We start from the raw sequence: 22,168 nt of genomic DNA on the forward strand, positions 1-22,168 counted from the left end.
ACATGATAAATGGAAAGGGAAGGCTGCAAACCTGATAATAGGTTATGATTACAGGTATGCAAAACACACACTCAGGCCTTGAAAAAGAGACTACAAGAGATACATCTCAATGCTTGTAGTAGCCCAATTTGGAATGTTTTCCCAAAAATGTCTATGAAGTGGCTTTTATTTCTTTATAACTACAAAAGCAAGTCATAATTTGAAATGCACCCAAGAAGTCCACAGGCACAGAACGGTCACTCACACACGTTCCTTTGCCAGAAAATAAAAACAATAAAAATAAAAACATCTTTCCGTTGCATCTGGTAACCAAGAACTTGTTGCCAGGACTTGTGAAGACAGTGCCCAAACTCCATCCATCCAGGCTCTGCCAACTGAGTCCTGACTGTCCTGTCCTCCACAGCTCACCGGCCTGTCACAGGAATCGAAAAGCAAGAACCTAAGTATGAAAGGGAGGGGATGCTCATTGGGGCCTAAATGAAAGTCACCTCCATCTTGTCCAACGGCTCAGCACTCCGTGATCAGGAAAGAGTGACTCGGAACAAGATTTGGGGGTGGAGCCTCAGCTACTCAAAGGGAAATTTACTCTGTTCCAGGCATCCTCAGGTACTGGAGAAGGAGCACGTCTTTTTATGTAGGAAACACTCTTGTTACTCCAGTAAAGCAGGTCGTCGAATGACTTCTACTGGACTGATACAGCTCAAGAGAGGTGCTTGTGTTCAAATACACAGCCTCAGCCCCATCTCAAACTTTTTTTTTTTTTTTAAAGATTTTATTTATTTACTTGACAGACAGAGATCACCAGTAGGCAGAGAGGCAGGCAGAGAGAGAGAGGAGAAAGCAGGCTCCCTGCCGAGCAGAGAGCCCGATGTGGGGCTTGATCCCAGGACCCTGGGATCATGACCTGAGCTGAAGGCAGAGGCTTAACCCACTGAGCCACCCAGGCGTCCCCCCATCTCAAACTTTTTGACTCGAGCTCACTAAGCCACAGCCCAGAAGTCTGTAATTTAAGCCTCAGCAAATTCTTAATATTGGACATGTTTGGAAACTCTCTACCACACCAAATGATTTGAGTTTTGTCTATGTATCTGTAAAATTGTGAATCCTTTTAAATGGTACTAGAGTGGGGCGCCTGGGTGGCTCAGTGGGTTAAGCCGCTGTCTTCGGCTCAGGTCATGATCTCAGGGTCCTGGGATCGAGTCCCGCATCGGGCTCTCTGCTCAGCAGGGAGCCTGCTTCCCTCTCTCTCTCTCTCTGCTTGCCTCTCCGTCTACTTGTGATTTCTCTCTGTCAAATAAATAAATAAAATCTTCTTAAAAAAAATGGTACTATAGTTCCTTCAGTGGCTTCAATTAATGAGACTGATTTCCACTGGTTACGGAGGTTGGGTCTCTCTAAATATACCCTGAAATTACAGTCCTAGAGTCTCAGCCAGGCCTTAACATCCCACTCACCTTTCAGGGAGGAGGTGACAAGGGGGTTTGTGCACAGACCTGGATTCTGACCTGACTTCACTGCTGACAAATCTGAGACGTTGGCCAACATGCTATTTAGCAACCCCCCCCCTTTTTTTGAACCTGTTTCTTCACTTGTGCAGGTACAGGAATGATGGTCCTGCCCCTGTATGATAGTAACAGGGCACTGGGTACACAAGAGGGGCTCAAAACCCTTTCAGTCTAAGTAGGGTATGAATCTCTCCTGATTTCCCATCAGAATTGGTTCTATGTCCTTCTTTGTCACACCCACTTTTGACTTTATTCTGCCTTCTAAGCTAAAAGTAACTAACACTTGTGTGGTTCTTTGAGATTTCCAGAGCCCTTTTCCCAGATATTACCTGGAGTACTCTTCACAACAACCCTGAGTTAGGGATCATTATCTCTACTTTAAAAGAAATGAGCCCCAGAGAGCTCAAAAGACCTTGCCAGAAGGGGTAAAGTCAGGATTTGAACGCAGATCCCAGAATCTTTCACACCCTGGTCTGTCCCTACTATAGGCAATATACATTACACAAAGCACTTTCACATCTCTTATAACGTTTTAAAATGTATTTCCACGACTATTTCCCCCACCAACCTAAAAGCACCTATAAAGTGGGTACCATATGGTAATAGTCTTTGAAGGGAAATGCACAGAGCTTTTGGGTGTCTGGGTTGCCGCCGTGGTTAGGGAGAAAAGGCGATGAGCTCAAGAATAACGCATACTTTTTCCCCAGTCTCTCATGCATTCCGCACTACTCGTGGCCACGCCGTTGAAATGAACCCATTTTAATAGCATGAATTAATCAAACACTGCTACCAAGTGTCACAAACTTTACTCATGAAACGAGTTAAACTGTGTTAAACACTTAAAAAAGTCCTGACATATATTATCTGTTATTATTTAATTATCCATACAGCCTATGAGGTAGACATTATTTTCCTCATTATATTGATAAGGACTCTGAGAAGTTAAGCAGCCAGCCCAAGATAGCACTGCTAGTTTGTGGAAAGTTGGGGAAATGCCATAAAAGGAAATTCACATCTACACATTCTGTTATCAAGCATATGATATTTCACATTACAAAGGATTCTTTTATTTACTAAAATAAAAGTCCTCAAAGACGTAGCCACCTCCCCTACTTAATCCAGTGACCGTGACCTTTGGCTGATAGACCTTCAGTGGTCTGGTGGATCAAGCATTAGAGAAAACAGAGGCCCAAGTTTTTCAACCAATGCCTAAAAGCCAATAACCAGAAATGAAGAAAATAATAATCGGCAACATTTATTGAACACTTTATATATACGTAAAGAATTCTTATAGCAACTCTGTAAGGTAGATATCATCTCCTTTTTATGGAACAGAAAACGGAAACTCAAGAGATTAGGTTAAGCCCAAAGCAAGCAGGGAAGCCAGGCTTGGAACCCAGGCGCTCAGCCCCAAACCCTTGCCATTTCCAATACACCATGCTGACTTCACAGGCATTACAGAAAGTGCAAATCAACAGGAAGATCGAATGTGGTTTGCCAGATTGTGCACCAGGCACCTTAGTGAAGCAGTTGCTGAGTGAGATAAAAATTATGTAACTTGAAAGATCATTTGAGATATAAAAGGATAAACGAACTGACACAGGGTGACATTGCCCCCTACTTCCTTAAGGTAACGTCGGACCACTTCTCACATTACCGCCCCCTATACCCTTTTACAGAGATGGATTCAACTTATCAAGGAAGCTGGATCTCAGATCATCTTGAGTGAAAAGGGCGTCTGGTCTTAGATCTGTTCTTCGAAGTACGAGAAAGTAATTTGGTTTCGAGACAGCCCTTCGGATCTGCAGACAGCAACCACACCCCTTATGAACTTTCTTGCTTTCAGCCTGAATGTTCCGCCCCTCAAAGGACACTGGTCACCTCCTCTGTACACTTGATATCCTTAAATAAATGAGGATAATGATTGTCTACATCAAAGAATTAATGAAGCTTTATTATAGAACAAAATAGAGGAACAGAGATAGAAGTCCTTGAATGGTAAAAATATTAGTTCAAATTCTCAGTCAAGTGATAGGCAACTCAGAGACACTTTATCCCCCTCTGAAAAGACAGTACTTTCCCCATCCCCAGAATGACGCTGGCACCATGTTGCTGCCTGAGTCTCAGCAAATCCGTCTGACTTCTTTGGAATGGGGAGTCCAAGTTCAGGGCAAGTCGATGACCCTGGAAACCTGCTGGCTCCCTGCCCGCGTCCCACCACGCACGGTTGGGTCTGATCTGGACAGCACCATCGCCCGCAAATCACAAGCCACGCAAGGAAAAACGATAAGGCTTTATGAAAAATCCAAAGTTTATTGCAAATTGTATTTTGCTTCCCTTCGTTCTTCATTTTTACAGGATTTATTGATATCCATGATTTTTTCACAGATGTACTTGTTGACTTTGGAGAGTCTCTGTGCAATTTCAGTTTCATCCACAGTTTCTTGTGCTATTCTGTCATACAAACACTCTAGACAGGGGAAAGAAACAAGACGGCCAAGGATTAATGGTGGATTGGAGTATAATCTTTTAAGGGGGCAAAAAGAAAATGGGCCTCCTGACATCCCTCCCAAACACCAATTCTCGTGTCTGGCACACCTGTATTTTAAAATTTTCATCACAAATGTACTTAGAAAAGAATAGATAGAAACTGTAAGTTTATCCTTTAAAAATTAGGATACAACATCCATGTGCCTACCACCCAGCTTAATAAGACATCATTGGTCCCCTGGGGTTCCCTCCCAAGACCAACCACCCCAGAGGGAAGCACTCTTCTGGATTTGTTCTTTTCTTCTCGTCTTATCACATGTGTATACGTTCCTAAATAACATATTGTTTACTCCTCCCTGTTTCCTAACTGTTTTACAAGGGTATCCACACCTCAAATATCTTTCTGACTTTCTGTTTTTCACTCAACATTTCGTAATTTACCCGAGTGGAAGTGGGCAGCTGCAGCTCATTCATTTTCACTGGAGGGCAGTACACTCTTGAAAGGACTACTCCACCATTTGCTGATCCATTTTATGGTCAGTGGAGACCCGGATGGTTTCCAGTGTTCTGCAATCAGGAACACCCCGGCGCATGTCTCGTGGAGCGCACGCGCAGGAGGATCCCCAGCACCGGCCTCCATGTGGAGCTGCCCAATGCTAGGGCGTGTGCACGCTCAGCTTTGCTAGATGGTACCCAGTGTACTGCTTTCCAAAGCGGTTGCGCTGCCCCTAACAGTAGCATATGCAAGCACGGGTTGCCCTGTATCTTCAAAAGCACCTGACACTGTGAGGTTATTAAGGTTCTGACCGCCTGGTGGGTGCGAAGTGGAGTCTCATCGTGGTCATTAGTACTGAGGCTGAGAATGGCCACTCTTACGGAGTCTGACATTGCAGTGTGATGAAGCCAAGAGCAAGCCTCCGACGTGGTCTGACGAGACTGCAGCCCACTTCCTAGCCCGGGGACCTGAGGCAAATCACTGCCCTAGATTCCTCACCTCATAACCAAGGATGACAAGCCACAGGTTATCTTTTTTAAGGCTGTGATGGAGCATAGGAGATCAACATTTTGCAAGCCTTCCTCAAACCGTAAGGAGTGCTATGCCTCCGTGGGGCCGTTACAAGTCTCTTATGCACCACAACTGCTCATTCCCAGGGCCTAGCACAGTGCCTGCAGAGGGGCAAGGTTAAGTGAATTTATGTGAAGTGAATGAGTGACTGCTTTCCCAGGGAAACCTCAGAGGATGTGAGGGGACTGGAGGCGTGCATGGGGAATGTGCCCCTGGAGTACATAATCATGGGCAAGAATTTTAACTACTTTGAATCTGCGCTTCCTGACCTCTGAGACAGGAACCACGACCCATTCTTACAGAATGGCAAGGGAAGATAAACAAAATCTTGTCTACCAGCCCAGCCCACAACAGGCAATCCTACTAGAGATGCAGCATGTCACGCTCCAAGGGACTGCAGGGCCTACCCTGTGCTGACCCTCCACTGGTGTGAGAGAAGGCAGAGGCCTGCAGAAAGGCGGTAAGTACAGGCACAGGCCGTGGCTGCCACCCCCAGTGCCAAGACGTTCCTGGGTGTGTGGCCAGCCTGCTTCCTGGTGCCATCCACACTGCTGGGGCAAGCGCTGGAGGCGTTCTCCGTGTCCAGGGCCCCTGGGCCCCTGCCACACACACACCACCACTGAGAAGGGGTTTGCAAAGAAAAGACTTTAAAAGCTTTCGGTTGACCTTCACTGTTCCCTGACCACTCAGAGCCCACTAATCTCCACTTCATCTTGTCTTGGACTTTCCACAGGGACTGAGACAAGAAGGTAGGAGGCCCCGTCTGGCTCCAGTCCTGCCTTCTGCTGGGTCCACCTGCAATTCCCTCCCCTTCCAGGCTATCCCACAAATCAGCGCCTGTGTTCCATCTTTTCCCTGATCAGCCTGGCTCCAACCTTTGGTGCCCTAAAGCCTTACTCATCCTTCCAGAGTCAGCCTTCCTGGGACATCCCAGACTGAGCTGGGAGACCCCACTCTGCTGACAGCCTCTGAGCTCCCGTTAGCTTACTCTCTCTCAAAGCACTGACTCCAGTCTAATAAAACTGTGACCAGTGTCTCTCCCACAGACAGGAAGGCCCGGACATTCCATCTCCAGCCCTGGGTCGGGAGGAAGCAGACATTAACAGCGACTTTGCTGGAACCTGGATCAAGTGAGGGAGGCAACTCGTGCTGAGAACCACTTCGAAGTTCAGGGGTTCGATTCTGGCTCTTTCCCTAGTTGTTGTGCAACCTCTAAGTGGGAACCAACCCCTCTGGGTCTCAAGTTTACCATCTGTGAAAACAGGATGGCAAACTCCATAATTCAAGAAGATTCTTCCAGTGCTACCTCTTTAGCTGTCTGGAAGCCAGAAAGGTGGGAAAGAGGCTGAGGAGAGAGAAGGGAGAGAAGGAGGGTGGATGTGATGGCCCTCAGAGCCTTGCCAGGGGTCACAGAAGAGGCAGGAAGAGAAAGGGGTGAATGGAGAAAGGTTTACAGGAGTCCTCCCCAGAATCCCAACCGTTCTCGTGTTCTGGGGGCAAGAGCACTGCACGGCCCCTCAGGTTGATTAAAAGGCTTTGTTAGACTCTAAATATTAATCACCTGCACTTGCCGGGAATGTCTCCCTCTGCGAGGGAGCATTTGAGATTATTGCTTAATTAACAAGGTTTATAACAGCGCTAAGGTGTCCTATTAAAAAAGTTATAAAAATTAACCAGAACTCAATGCTGTGGCTCATTTAGAAAGCTCAGACACTCTGCAAAAGGTCATTTGACCTTAATAAGGTTTAACTGTCATTCTGGAGTTTATTATTAAAGCAAGACTCTCCTACAGCAGTCCTGCTTCCCTTGTTCTAAAACGGTATCAGTGTTCACCCATCCCGCTGCCTTATGGAATGACTTTAAAATCAAAGAGATGAAAAAATCCTTGTGAGCATCAGGGATTATCATTTTTATATGGCAAGCAAGACTAAATGTGGTAAACATCAAATTAATGGAAGCAATCTCAATCCACAAAGAGATTGCATGGGAAGAACCAGTCCAGTGCAGTCTTGAGGAGCTCAAAGAATTAGGCTAAAAATGGTGAGTGTATGGTGGAATAGGAGACAGACTTCAAGCCTGCCTGGTTGTAGTGAAGAAAGAACTAACACTGGTAGCACAAGAAACCTCTGGAGACAAGGAAGTCTGAAAGCCTAGTTCTACCCGGCTCTCACCTAACCAGCTGAGTGGCCTTGGGTCATTCTTCCTTCTCATTCACTTGCATGGCAAGTGTTTCTGGGCTCTAAGGGGTTGTGGGTAGAGCAGGTCTCTGGGAGGCAAAGATACAGTAAAAAGAGGATAGAGGAGGGCACAAAGGGCTCTGAGACATGTAGCCGAAGTGTCCACCCACCCTGAGAGGTGAGGGAAGGCTTCCTGAAGGAAGGGTCTCCTAAGCATATCTGGGGCGGGGAGAGGGGTTAGCGGCAGCTAGCCGGGCAAAGCGGCACGGATGCAGCGTGGGGAACATGACCTGTGGTCCAGGCACCAGGAATGGCATTTACAAATTCCTTAACAAGGGTGCAAGGCTTGTTCAGGGAGTACAATAGTTCACGAGGACAAGAACTCTAGGGGTAGACTGCTGAAAAATAAAGCTGGAGCGCTGGCCGGGGGCCAGGTTCTAAAGGTGCTTTCGTGACTCATTAAGAAGCTTACCTTTTAATAATGGGCACCATGGACTGGCTGTGACGGGGTGGTGGAAACAGGATCATGTTTGGTTTCTGAACGATCACTCTGGTTACATAATGGGGACAGGAGTCTGGAAGCTGCTGGAGTTGTGTAGGGGGGGAATGATGGCCTGACTACGAAAGGTGCAGTGGGGCAGGGAGAGAAGTGGGTGGTTTAAGATGTATCTGGGGGCAGAACAGACAGAACGAGGCATGTGGAGGAGGCAAGCGTGACGCATCTCTGGGCCCCTGGCTGGCAGCGACCTTCACCAAGACAGGGGAGCAGGAGGGGCCCAAGGCTCTGAAGGGAGGAGAAAGAAGCAAGCAGGGAGGGAGCATCCACGTGGGCATTGGTGAGGAGAAGGCCGTGGGCACCTGGATATGTGGCTCGGGAACTCAGAAGTGTGGACTGAGCCGAAGAGAGATCTGCGAGCGCCATCCACTGAGTCAGCAAATGTTTACGGAGCACTCACTACCTGTCTTCCCTGAACCAGATGCTCACAAAGCTTCTATTCCACCGGGCAGGAGGGAAAGACGATTACCCAGGGTAGGAACAAACAAGAAATGCTATGCACAGACTTTATGTAGGGAGAGCAGCAGAAAGGTTCCTGAAGACTGGGCTGTTGGGGAAGGCCTCGCTGGAGAACCAGAAGGAGGCAGGGTGTGCAGGGCAGGCGGTGAAGGAAGAGGAAAGAGGCCCCTGTGGTTGGAGCATGGTGGGAAATGGGAGGACGGGGGGGGTCCCCAGAGGCCAGGTCAGCAGATGCGCACCAGGACGAGTAGTGTGGATTTCAGCCCGGGCCATCGGCACACAGAGGGCCATGGACACAGCGCAAAGTGAGACCAGCTGGGAGCTGGTGGCCAAAGAGGACGCTGTGGGGACAGATGCCAGGGCATTAGAAGAGGAGCCCACGAGAGGGATGAGAAGCCAGGGAAGCAGGAGGAAATGGAGCTTGGGGGAGGGTTTCACTGTAAGGAAGGAGTGGTCATGTCAGACAATCTGGGGAGGAGGTGAAACATGCCCTGGACTTGGAAAGGAGGAAGTCTGTGGGAAACGACGCAGGAACAGACGTAGTCGAGGGCTGGGAGTGGACACCAGACAGCAGGGGCATTACAAGTGAACATAGGCAGTGAGTGTAGACAACCCTTTCAAGAGATCTGGATGTGAAAAGAAAAAGAGAGACATGGCAGCAGCTAGGTGGTAGGAGTGGCCTCTAGGGAGTGTTTTATTTGTTTTCATGAGAAATGAAGAGTCAAAGTCTATTTAAATGATGCTGGGAAGGAAGCAGAAGCGCGGGAGCATAATTGGAAGAATGAGGTACTTAGGAAGGCAGCGGGGCTGGGATCCAGATGGAGAGACAGGCCAGACCCAAATAGGAGAAGGAAACTCTTCTTTTGGGCCATGAGGCAGAAGAACAGAGGGTACAGTTAAGTCTACAGTGAAGTCTGCACTTCAGAGCTGTGGGACTTCCTTTTCTTTTCTCTATGAAGGAAGAGGCATGGCCATCTTTTGAGAAAGAGTGAGATGTGGACTATCATGTTAGGAAAAGCAGAGAAGGTTTAAAAATTCCTTGGTTGGGGGGATGAGGGGCGTGGCTCAGTGAGGAAAGTCTGGGGGGCGTGGTGGGGGGTGTGGCAGGTGGGGCGGAAGTCTGTGAGTGTGGGATGGCCGCTGTCCACACAGCTGAGCCGCCTATAGATTGTTCTATAGCTCTGGGGGCCAATCAGCTGCACAGGACATCATCTGAATGGGGTTTAAAGAACATTCAAAATGTCTAGGTGGGCCACTGGGTAGCCAGAACAAGGACTGCGATCTTTACAGATGGGAGACACCAAGCATCCACTCGATGCTGGAACGACACTAGGCTGGGGGAAAGAAAAGAGAATATAGTACGAACCAGGGTAAGCTCACAGCTAAACCAAAGCAGAGCTGGGGCTCGAACCCAGGCTTTCGATACCTGGTTCCTGTTTCCACCTGCCGTCACCCTGCCCCAGGAGTGGACAGGAGAGAGCCGCAAGCTGAGAAGCACTGAAAGACAGTGAGCTTCAATGACATGATCATCACGGGCTCACGTCAGCTCCACGGAGGCAGCACACTTGTCAACAAAGAATGGTAACTTTCTTCTTAGTTGGAACATAACTCTTTCCAAGCTATAATCCTATCCTTTTCGTTGTCTGAGGAGGGAAGTTTTCAGCTGAGGAAATTCAGACACGGAGGGGAAGTGACTGACAAGAAATCACACCAAGGGTCAATCAGGGGACCAGCTTGCTGCTCTCAGTGTTTCATTTGTTCCAACTGCATTTACTGAGCTCCTACTGTGTGCCAGGCCCTGTGCCAGGCAATAAGGACACGGAGATGAGTCAGAGAAGGTCAGACTCGTGCCTGAGGCAGACATGCGGCAGACGATTTTAGACCCACAACGTGACCATGGTGGGCCAGCCAGTCACTGGGAGACATCTGGGACCTGCTGAGTCACCTTCCAACAAGTACAATAGAATCAGAGGTCGGTCACCTATCTAGCGGGGCAGGACTGCATCCCCAGGAAGGCCTGTTTCTCATGGCAACCTCCCAGCTCTGGACCCACCATTCCAGACAACAGGCAGACTAAAGGTAACCTGACTGTCTGAAAATAAGTGGCTGCCTAAATCAATTAGTCATGAGTCAGCCAGAAAAGGGCAGCTGTGTTAGAGCAGAACAAGCCTCACACCAGATCACAGCGGCACGGGCTTGAACCCTATGGCTCCAACCTCAGCCTGCTGAATCTCGCTGAGTCCTGCTCTACCCTGACCTCCAAAACATACCCGACATCTGGCCATTTTTCGCCATTCCCCCTGCTATAACCGAGGTCCATGACACCATCATCTCTATCTAAGACCACAGCAGCAGTGTCCTAACTGATCTCCCATTTGGTCACTCCACGATCTGCAGACCCCACCACCCTTCTCCTGGGAGTCATGCGTTGTTGGAACTCCACAGATTCCAGCTGTTTCATGTGGCCTTCTCGGCCCTCAAGACTTGCTCTCAGCCACCTCCCTGACCTCACCATACCCTCACTTATGACTCTGCGCGTCTGGAGCTTCCTCATCCCTTAAGCGTGCTGGCCTTTGCACCTGTGTATTCTACCTGTTGTACCACACCTCAGACTTCCATGGGGCTGCCTCGTCTACCTCCAGGCCCCATCCTCCTCAAGCAGGCCTGCTCCAAGCACCACACCTCACACAGCCCTCTTTGTCCTACTGTAACATAAGGTGATGCTTCACCACCTTCACCGGTACCTGAAATTATCTGACATATTTGCTATCTGCCCTAGAACTTGGCATGTGGCCTGCTCAAAATGTGCATGTTGGTGGAGTCTACTTTCTTCATTGAAACATGGCGGCTGGACACTTAGAGGCTAGTGGTCAGGAGCACTGCTTCTGAGTCCCCAAGGCAGGGACTCTTCCCCAGGAATCCTTTCCTGATTTTCCAGCTAGGGGTCTGCTCCCCTCCCGAGAACATCCTCAACACATCATCAGTCCCCCTCATGCTAGCGACCTGAACCGTACTTGTGCCCACAGCTCATCTCCCTGTGAAATGTGAGCTCTCCAGGGACAAGGTCCATACCTGTTCTCTTAGGTCCCACACATGGCCTGGGGCCTGGCATGGAGAGGCTTCAGTGTTTGCTGACCTGAACTGTGTCTGGTACCTTCCTGACAAGAGTACAGGACAACATCTCAGTCATTGCGTTTGTACTGCAGTGACCTACCTCTGACAATGCTTAGTTTGTGAGGCGAGAGGGGTGGCTTAGGGACCGCATCTTTCTTTTTTTTTGTGGCAACTCCTGTGACGCTTCTGTTCTTCAGAACATCTGTTCCCCAAATCATGACTGCCAAGTTCTTTGTGTACTTGGAATCTCCTTGGGTTACTTGTAGCTGGTGCCATTTCTCCTCATCAACCCAAATCCCGCTTCCCAGATGGACCTGAAAGGGATAAGAACACAAGCACCTGTGTCGTCGGACAGGCTGGCAGTTGGAAACTTTTCTTGTCCTTTAAAAGACAGCTACAAGGACTCATTCCATAAATACTACATTAACTTTGAGGGAAATAATGCTTATTTACTAAATACCTATAAGGCACCAGGCCTTACTTGAGTGCTTTATATCTACGATCTCAAATCTCCATGGCAACCCTGGAAGGAAGGCATTGAGACCCTATTTTCATTTCAGATGGAAAAACTGGGTTGAGAAAGGTGAAGCCAGTTGCCAAAAGTCACTCGACTATTAAGTTGTAGGGCGGGGATTCTAAGCTCTATTCAAGTTATAACAAGGCCACTGAGAGCCTGACTGAATCTCAGGAAGGTATACAGTTGTCTCTCTGCCGCACTTCAGAAGGACCTTTCTCCCTCTCCAGTGAGCATGCTGTCCCGGCACAGTGCTTCTCCACTGTGGCACAGCCGGGGGTCCTCTGGAGCTGTAAAAATTGCCTGTGCCTGGGCCCCATTCCCAGGATTTGGATTTATTACACTCTGAGTGGGGCCTAGGGACTAGGATCGTTGAAAGTTCCCTAAGTAATTCAGGTATACAGCTAAGTCTGAAGACCATGGCCCACTGGAGGGGGCAGCCAGCAGCCCTGCTTCGCCATCAGCTGGAGTGTGTTTGCACAGATCCTTTCCCACCTCTGGCTTCAGCTTCTTGTGAACGGAACTGGGAAGGGGGGATTTCATCTTTGCATTCCTTCCGGCTCAGAACACGTGTGGTTTTCCCAAATCAAACCAAACCACGGCCTCCTTAGTTTGACTCTAACGGCGCATGGGACAAACACAGTCTAATGCTCCCTACAAGGTTAGCGCTCAAAGTTTCAGAGCCGAGTCACTAAATGTAAAGGACTCAGAATGATCTAGCAATGAACTAGAGGTGTTTCTCTTTTCTGGCTCCTTTAACAACTCAAATCTCATTTGCTGATGTTATCCTTTAAAAAAAATAGGGTTTTGACTTTGACATTGCCATTTATGTTGTGTTTCTAACGAGTCTATGGAGGGTGGAAACGGCCTCTGTGGGGAAGGAGGGGAGGCAGCTGGTAATGAGCGTACTTCCTAAGGGTAATGAGAGGCTCTGCCAAAAGTCCTTGTCTGCAGCAAGACCTGTAGGTCAACCACATCATGCGGTCAGGAGACCTCTCCGGAGAGGTCCTGGTCTGAGAGACCGCACAAACACCCGCAAACTGATGGCAGACTGGCAAGAAGCACTGTTCAAAGATGACTGAAGACTGGCTTGGAAAAGACGGTGGGCACACAGACAGAAAGACAGAGGTCAGTCAGCAGCACTTCCTCCTTCACCAATTACTGACATTTTCCAATCATTAAAAAACAAAAACAAAAACAAAACAACGCAGCAATACAGCCCACCCATGAATGCCAGTAAGTAACAATCCTGCCGGCCTCCTCTGCCTTGCCTTCCTTCCGCTCACAAGATCACTTGGATCTCTGCAGGCCTGCGATCAGATAACCAGATCCACCGGGCCTTCCTGTGCCGCAGACCTCACGGTTGCAAATCTGCTCACAGCGCTCGGGAAGACAAGCAGCCCTGGAAGTGAGATGCGCTGCCTGGGGCCATCTGGGCAATACAGATCCAAGGTCAAGTCCGGCCTTTCCTCCTCAGTCTGAACTGCGGGTGGGCAGTCTGGGTGCCAGATCAGGCATGCGGGTGACAAGATTCCAGCTGCTCCCAGCTGGACCCCAAGTCACCTCCCTTGATGGCACTCTGAAGCTACCCTCACAAGCTTCCTCACGTAGGGGAAAAAGAAGGAATTTGAATTAAATTAAATTTAGAATCAGAAAAACTTCGAGAAGGAAGACAGCTTCCGTTTTTCAAAGATCTCTGCTCTTTTCTACCCTTGGCCTTTCTTTCCTATAATCTATTAATTTATTATTCTTAAAAGAGAAATGACAGTCATTTTGCCAAAGTTCTACTAGATAAGGGCGGGGCACTAATATTTTTTTGAGGACCTGGACTGTACCCTCTATTTAATCCTCATAATGACCTTAAGAAAACCTATGGAAATAGGTTAGAGGTTTTTTTGTTTTTGTTTTTGTTTTAAAGATTTTATTTATTTCTTTGACAGAGACAGATCACAAGTAGGCAGAGAGGCAGGCAGGCAGAGGGAGAGGGGGAAGCAGGCTCCCTGCCGAGCAGAGAGCCCGATGCGGGGCTTGATCACAGGACCCTGAGATCATGACCGGAGCCGAAGGCAGAGGCTTTAACCCACTGAGCCACCCAGGAACCCAGATTAGAGGTTATTAATCCCACTTTACAGACATGAATCCAGATCAGAAGGACAAAATTACCTTTCCTAAGACATACTAGCAGTAAATTTTGGGATCAAGATTCAAACCCAAATCTGTATGACGGCAGAGCCCGTTACCCAGACCTTCCTGCTGCTGCCACTGTCACCGTGGTGATAACGTGATGACAACGTGGTGGCAATGTGCTGGAAACATAGCCTATTCTACTGGGCTTCTTTTCCAGCTTTCCGCTGTACTGGCCCAGACACTTCCCTTGCTGCCCCCCACCCCCAACAGGTTACTACTGCAGATAGGGAAGCTAGAAGAAGCCACGGGTCGGCTTTCTGCCTCCAGTCCCTGCTTCCTCCAACCCCCCATATAACCACTGCCAGGATCAGTTTCCCTAAAACACGGCTCTCCTTCTTTGACTAGCTGACTTCCAGTCTTTCAACTGTGTTTCTGTGTGAACCCTCTAGAATCTTGAATGGCTCCCTATTTACTATCACATCAACCCAATCTCCTTAGTCAGCTGTAGAGGCCCTCTAGAATTCTCTTTCTATTCAACCTCCTAGCCTTTATTCCCCTACTATGGCCATCACGATGATGTTCTCAAACTCCTTCTCCTCCTTCTACTTTTAGTGTGTGGTAACACAAAGATGGGCCCTGGAGGCTCCAGCCCCAGGTGTGAATCCTGACCCTGCTACCTACTAGCTGGGAATGTTGGGCTAGCCACTTTTTCTCTCTAAGCATCACTTTCCTCAAGTGGAGAAGAGGCAGAACACCACAGAATTCATAGAGCTGTTCTGAGGATTATATGACATAACGTGAATCAGATGTCAGGAGGACAGCACACATGCAGTAACTGTTATTCCCTTTGCCTTCTCCGCCCCCCAACTCCCCCCCACCCTCAGCAGTGTTTCCGCTCAGGCCTTTCCCCTGTCCAGAAATGAATGCCTTCTCCTATGTCCTCTTAAGCCTGCTTATCTTTCAAGCCCCGGTCCCCAATCCAGGAAACACTCTTTAATTGCTGCAGAGCGAAGTTCTACCCCCTCTGAATTTCTAGCCTACTGTGAGCCTTCACCACCTGATTCAGCCCTTCACGGTACATCTCCATGGGGACGGGGTGAAGCTTTGCCCCTTCTGTCCCCTTCAAACTGATCAGGACTAGTCTGAACACAAAGCAGTAAGAAACTGATGGGCATATTTAATATGTTTTAATGGCACAGGCTTTCAGTTCTGATGAGCTGTTGTTCCTTAGAGAAGAAAATATTTTCTGACGTGCACTTGAGTACAAGGCCAGCTTTAAAGCACAGAAAGAAATGGCTCTGGGTAAGACCAATCACAGGTATGTGCTGGGACAAGGGCTCCTTGGGTTAACAAAGCCCAGGGTCACCTGAAGCGAGGCCCAGCTTTCAGAGATGCAGCAGAATAGACTGGAAAAAACACTGGCCTAGGAACCAGAAGACCTGGCTTGCACTTCCTACCTGCTTGTCTCTAGCCTATTCTAAAATTACAGAGGAATCCCTTCTCTGGATGTGTTTCCCCATCTATGACATGTATAAATTAGACGATTTAAACTTTAATGGTCTTTGCAGCTTTGTGATTCAATGAGTTTCTGAAATAAAACATCTTAGACAAAACAAAAACAAAAACAAAAACAATGAACTTTATCAAAATCAAGGTAACTTTTGTGGCAAGCTCTATTCACATAAAATATAGTTTGCTATTTGACCAGAATGTTAGCCTTATGTGTCAAGGGAGGCTATTAAAAATACGGCGCCTGCTAGGATGGGACTTGATCAAAAAATGGCTTTGTAAAATGTTTTATAGGACAAAACTAGTTTCCTACTAGGAAATGGATCCCATTCTAATGCTCTAGGCTTTGCAGAGATTAAGGCTTTTGTTCATGCAGGCAGAGAAAAGAAAGGGTCAGAAACGCTCGCAGAGCCAAGAACAATGAGGATACAGGGAACCCTGCTCAAAGAAGCTGCCATCCATTGCTAGTCTGTCTGCTTCCTCTCCTCTCTCTTCATAAATTTGCTCTGCTGAGCTACCAATTAGTTGCAAACAAAAGTCAGGTTAGTTTTACAGCAACATGTCAGCAACAGCCAATGAAAAAACAAAATTGGCCATTTCAAGATTTATTGTGCAACTCCTGTAAAAACATTAAATGAGGTTTGAGAGACCCATTTTCTGGAAATGGAAAAATGATACCTCTGCAAAAGTGGCCCCCATAATGCTCAGAAACTATCCGTTAGTCTTCAATGGAAGAGAGAAATAGATTTCTCTTGGAAGCTATCTTAAGAAAAGGTCTCTAGTCACTCTACAGTGTGGTCATCACTAAAAAGAAATCAACACACACAGAACAGTCCTTTCTTTTATCTCCAACTGAGGAAGATTCACCCAACTTAGCTACACAGTTGGAGTCATTAAAGGCCTACAGAGAGCAATGATCCATCCTAGCTCGTGAAGATGGAGACCCTGAGGCCCAGAAAAGGGAAGGACCCATCCAAGCAAGGTCACACAGAAAGCACAGAGATAGAGCTCTACTCGGCATTCAGGCTCTGGGCTGCCTAAATCCATCCTGTCATGCCATCTGTCCCCTGCAAAGCAGACTTTTAAAGCCTGTGGGCTGGAGCAAATCAAGAGAGAGGGGCCAACGACCCAGCACACCAGTTCTGCCTCCTGGGGTGGAGGTGAGGGGTGGGGTGTGGGGAGGCAGTGCTCAGTGGGAGATGAGGGCATGACAGCCTATCCAAGACAGCCCTCAAGACTAACACATTTCATTTCCTCAGCTGACAATATTTGCTTTTTGCCTCAATCTGGCCAGTTGCAGGGATGTATCTGGACGAACCCAAAGAAAACAACCTTTTCTTTCTCATCAGCCCACTGGGGAACAATACTGGATAAACAGAGACCTTTTGAAGCACAAGGCGGCAAGAAAAACAGACTGACACAGATGATTCTTTGGGGGAGAATGAGAGGTGATGTCTGTAATGTATGCCATGGTGGCAGAAATAGAACACTAAAACTGAATTTGACTAGTGCCTAGACAAAGGGCTCCAATATACTTCTTCCAAGATGAATCCATTTGGAGGTTAGAAGGATGTCAGAACAGTTCTCTCCCTGCCCAGCTGCTCTATCATGTGACTTTAAGACCTTCCAAGGCTATTCCATTATTTTTCACCCCTGTACCAATGTAACTACTAATAGTGCTTAAGTTTTCTTTAAGATTTTTTCCGAGGGTCTTACAAGAAAATCTGAGGAGTTATATGTGGGCTGACCACTGCTGAACATACAGCTTGGAAACAGCTTCGGGACAAGGAGCACGTCTCATTTACCAGCTTATCCTCAGCATCTAGCAGAGGGCTTAGAACACGTAGATACTTTGTAAATGGTGAATGGACACACATTGAGTTATCTGTCAATCAGAGATTTCGTATCTAGTACACCTTATAAATTTTATGTATCTGGTTTTATAGGTGGGTAGGACAAGTTTCATCAAACTACTATGCTTTTTAAAATCTTCCTCAATACTAAGCTATTTTAAAATGTCAGTTTAGGTTTTACAGTTACTTTGGCCCAGTATTTAAGAAAAAGGGGAGGGGGAAGAGAAAAAGAACAAGTCCCAGTACAGCTCCACGAGTTACAAAACACGAATTCTGGAAATAGTTACTCAGGCCCAGGCCAGGAGGCCAACTGGCCAAGCTGTGGCGCTGGAAGCTCCCACCATACTCTCCATCGTTACTCTAGCTAACAAACACTTGCAGGGAATGGATAGTGAGCTTGAAACACTACCTTGCCATTGTCTAGGATATACTTGTCCATGACAGGTGCAGGAGCGGGGTAATAGGACGACGTATTTGCTTCCTCACTGAAAGTGCTCCGTAACTCCGGCTCGGGCTCGAGACATTCTGACTTTACTTTTTCCAAGTCAATGGCGGGACCTAGGCAGTTAAGAAAAGAGATCTGTCTAGAACTCCAAGGAAAATAAAAGGCAAATATTTTTAACTACACATCTATCAGCACATAGTGGCACAAAATAAATAGGCTGGCTTATTTTGTCCATTGGACTACACTTAAACCCAGGCTTGAAAATAATATGAAGTATGAACGTCACAAAGGAAAAGGAAGAAAACTGGAAGACAAGAATGAACCAGACTCTAAGTACAAATGAGAAGTGGTCTTTGAAGGTGTCATTGTCTGAATGGAAATGCAGGGGACTCAACTGCCTGCTCAAAAGAGAGGTCCTATTAAGACCAGGGTGAGAAGGGAGGGCATCACTGTAATAAGCAAACTGCATATCTGTGAAGAGCCCACCTCTGCAGCCTCCATGGGAGTGGGCCACGGCCAAAGAATGGAGGTTAGGGAAGCAGTGGGGAGAAATGCAAAGACCTCCCCCTCCCTAAGACCTAGTATCTAGCTAGACAGAAGCATTTCAACCAAGAAATTAAAATACAATACAGATTATGCTTCTGATTGCCTGATCTAGCAGCTACCCTGATTTTTATTTTAATGCAATCAACACAAATTACGCGCAGTTTAAACAGTGAAAGGAAGCCGGATAAATGGTGGTGGTTTCTAAGGGGAGTATTTTTTTCTTCTCCATTAGTGTTTAAAAATGATGGACTATTTTTTAAATCACCTATTGTGTCTTGATTACCAAAGGGCAGAGAAACAGGATGAAAATGAGTAAATAAGGCTGAATGACTTGATTAACTTTTGCAGGAGAGCAACTCCAAAGGCCAATGGAGACCTCAGCACGCTGGAAATGCTCCCCCGGCAAACATTCCAGTGGTTGTTCAGGCTCAGGGTTTTAGCTACTGCTCTCGTGGGTCCTCTGGGCCATGCCTATACCTTAAGTAACTGATGAATATCATGGTCCAATCTTCCCTTATCCTAACCAGGTGCATCACTTGGTACAGAGCTCTTTATACATCAAAGCCCTAATGAGCTAGTTGCAATTCTATGTTCAATCGCTATATCCTAGACTTTGGCTGGTGGTAGAGATGGTATTGGTGATTTTGTTACTAAAATTCCTCATGACACGGCTTCCTAGAACAAGACTATCATTCCTGAGTTGCTGGCAGCTGCCATCTGCAAGACAGAATCTCGGCAGTCTCCAAGGATGTAAGTGTGAGCCCTGCACAAAACAGAAGGCAACGTGGCCAGGTAGCAGAACCGTGCTGATGGAAATGCATGGCTCATCTTGGGACAGTCAGTTTCGGTGCTGTGCCTGGCTCTGCTGTGTTTTAATTGTGGGGCCACAGGGGAGTGAACTGTAGATGCAGAAGGTGGCAGAGTGAAGGACAGACAACCTCATGATTGTTCTGATGGCAGCTCCTAATGCTGGGTCATCTATTCGAGAGTTGGGCTCTTCTCTTTGTTCCCAGCCCCTGGCACCTAGTAGGTATTCTCTGAATGTTTGCTAAATAATAAAAGAATGACAACAATGAATGAAGCATTTATAGTTTCAGAATCAGACGCCAAAGTTTCTCCTCTCTCTGTGTGAGATCTCAGGTTGAATTTCTGAGATAAAACTCAAGTGGAGCATTTGATCTTTTCTTAGATCAGGGAAGAGGTAATTATTTCAGTTTCCCCTAAAGGGCATGGCCCAGTTGGCATCTGAGGTCTCTTCCTGCTCTGACATTCAGCAATAGGAAAAAGGGCTGGGCTGAGAGGAAGAGGTCCCCGTAGCCACTGGCTCACAGATCATCTTTGGCAAGATTGTGTCCTTTCTCTAAAGCCTCTTTTTCCTTCTGTGAAAAGATGGTGGACAAGAGAAGGACTCCAGTTCAGCTCTGATTTCAGTCTGGTTCTCTCCTGTCCATCTCTAACACAGCTGCCAAAGAGATCTCCTTGACCTAAGACCTAAGACCGTGTCCTTCCTTGCTTAGCACCTTCCTTCCTAATTACCCTCAAAACGATGTCATACATTGTAGCCTTCCTGAGGCCTAGAACAGCCAGCCTCCTCTCTACTCCTGGTGCTCATTTCTTGCTTCTGCCCAGGACCCCCAATGCTGTGTGGTCCCAGCTGCCATGCCTTTGAAGGTGCTACTGTCTCCTCCTTGCATAAAGCCACATCTGCCTGCCATGGAACTTAGGTATGTCCTCTGTAAGGCCTTGCTCTGGTCACTACTGGGTGGGGGCAAGGGGGAGAGATGCCTCTGTTTTATAAATACTTCCAGCAAATTCTGTTTGCAACCATCTGCCAATCTGTCTGTTGTCCACATTAGACTGTGAAGCTCTTTGGGGGCAAAATTTTACTTTCTTTGAAGTCTTGGCACCCAGAACAGCACCTGGCACACTGTAGGTTCTCAATAAATCCTTCATGACATGAGGGGAGAGAGCTGTGGGGGAGGAGGGGATTTAGACAGGCTGGGGCAAAGGTCCCGAAACAAAGCCCTGCTGCTGAGTTGAGGTGCGAGGGGGTACAGGCGGGAGTGGGTGGGAGCTGTCTTTAGACTTCTGTCACCTTTCTGGCAGCCCAGGAAGTAGAAATTAGGCTGTCAAACAGATCGGAAAGAGCCAGCCGGAACAGATGACTCGGAGGGCTACAGAGGGACATATAAGGGACATTAGGAGTGAGGGCTGAGAGTCACTTTTCGGGCCCCATCCCCTGCTGCTCCCTCCCCCCGCCAAGTCAGACTCCACTCCAAAGTGCCAGCCTGGCCCTCTCCCCACAAACACCATTCCTTAGCAGCTTCGCAGTCTGTACTTGCGGCGATCCTGCTGTCCGACCACTCTACCCCACAGATGTCCACCCAGCCAAACTCCACCAGGCACTCAAGGCCTGGCTCAAATGCCACCTCCTCCATGAGGCTATTCTATCCCTTCAAAAGGGGGGTGTTATTCTCTCCACACCTTGGCTTAGAATTAGGAGTCAGAGACTGGAATTTAAATTCTGGATTTGCCGCTTAACTGTTTAGGGTGAGCCGTAAGCTTCCTCAGGTGGAGGAACTCTGCCTCTCACCCCCACAATAATCAGCAGCACTCAGCTGTTTCTGTGTCTGTCTCCCCCACTAGACTGTGAGGCCGGAGGGCAGGCAGAGGCTGTGTCTTTTTATTTCAGAGACCAGGGCTCAGCGCAGTGAGTGCCTGGTTCACATTCTACCTTCAACAGGTAATTTCCACATGAATAATTAATTACTTAACCTTTCTGACCCTGTTGACTCACCTGAAAGATGGAGCCACAACAGAGATCTGGCAAGACTGAAGATTCAGTGAGTTGACGATATATAAGAAATGAGCACTCCAGAGCGTGGCACAGAACGGGCACTGAGGAAACACTGCTCCCCCGCACGGCCCCTCCCGCACACACACGTTATCCCTGGCTACTCTGTTAATCCACCACTAAACCATGGCTTTGGTGTACACAGAGCAGGTCCTGGCACCCCCACGGCACACCCGTGCCCCCCTGGGCTCATGTTGGTCTCCTCGGGGATCACAGTATTGGGATCTTCTGGCTTTCAAGGAAAACTGTTTCCTACCATTCTCCCTCAGCACCATTTAACACCCAGAGGCTGCTCTCTTCTTCAGCACTGGTTCCTCAGCCTCAGCAAGGAGGGCAAACCAGCCAAAGGCATGCCTCGGGAGGGGCTTCTCAGGGGACCTGAGTATGAATCACAGCTTCATGACCTTAGACGAGGCACCTCCCTCTCCGTGCCTCCGCTTTTCCTACCTGCAAAGTGGGGATTGCCCATAGCCACCACGTAAGCTGGTGATGCCTTCGGAAAAGCCCAGCACAGAGGCAGGCGCAAAACAGAGGCTCAGGAAGTGGCAGGTGAATGAAAGGATGACTGGATCCTTAAAACGGGGTGTTCAGTATTATAGAATCCAAAAGAAAAGGACTAAATAGCATGCGATTTCTTTGGGGAGATGAGGGGACAGCCTCTAGTGCTTTTAATTTAAGAAGGAGGGGAGAAAAAGATTTCATTGCGAATTTTAGTCGGCTCTACTACTAACGATGTTGGCAATTTACATCTCATTACAACAAATGCCTCAGATTGCTGTTTTGCTTTTAAAAATTTCTGAGGCATTGTTCTCCTTCAAACACATGTGACCAAATTAGCCACAATAATAAGCACTTGCACGAAGAGACAGCATTGTAAGATCTGGTGCAGATATTTTAGGCAACAAAGGAACTTTTTTCATGTTGTGGGAAGAGTAGGAATTAAAAAAAAAAAA

The 22,168-nt window shown here is 47.7% G+C and overlaps 1 protein-coding gene across 5 annotated transcripts in view; it reads right to left on the reverse strand.

Annotated features, from left to right (window-relative positions):
* The window catches only part of LOC122899951 (BEN domain-containing protein 5), a 1,721,330-nt gene that overhangs the window by 193,192 nt on the left and 1,505,970 nt on the right, over nt 1-22,168 (reverse strand). The window contains exons 4-6 of one of the 5 annotated variants that reach the window (XM_044238195.1): nt 17,780-17,928; nt 11,468-11,681; nt 2,742-3,975 (exon numbers count right to left, since the gene is read on the reverse strand). The exons of 3 other annotated variants lie outside the window; for them this stretch is intronic. In XM_044238195.1, coding sequence (XP_044094130.1) covers nt 3,818-3,975; nt 11,468-11,681; nt 17,780-17,928 — 521 coding nt within the window. In that variant the 3' untranslated portion in view covers nt 2,742-3,817. Of the gene's footprint in view, nt 1-2,741; nt 3,976-11,467; nt 11,682-17,779; nt 17,929-22,168 lie in introns of those variants that run through there. One more of the 5 variants, XM_044238197.1, reaches the window with a different exon arrangement.

This window comes from Neovison vison, chromosome 2 (genome assembly GCF_020171115.1).
Source record: "Neovison vison isolate M4711 chromosome 2, ASM_NN_V1, whole genome shotgun sequence".
In the NCBI taxonomy this organism is placed as follows: Eukaryota; Metazoa; Chordata; class Mammalia; order Carnivora; family Mustelidae; genus Neogale; species Neogale vison.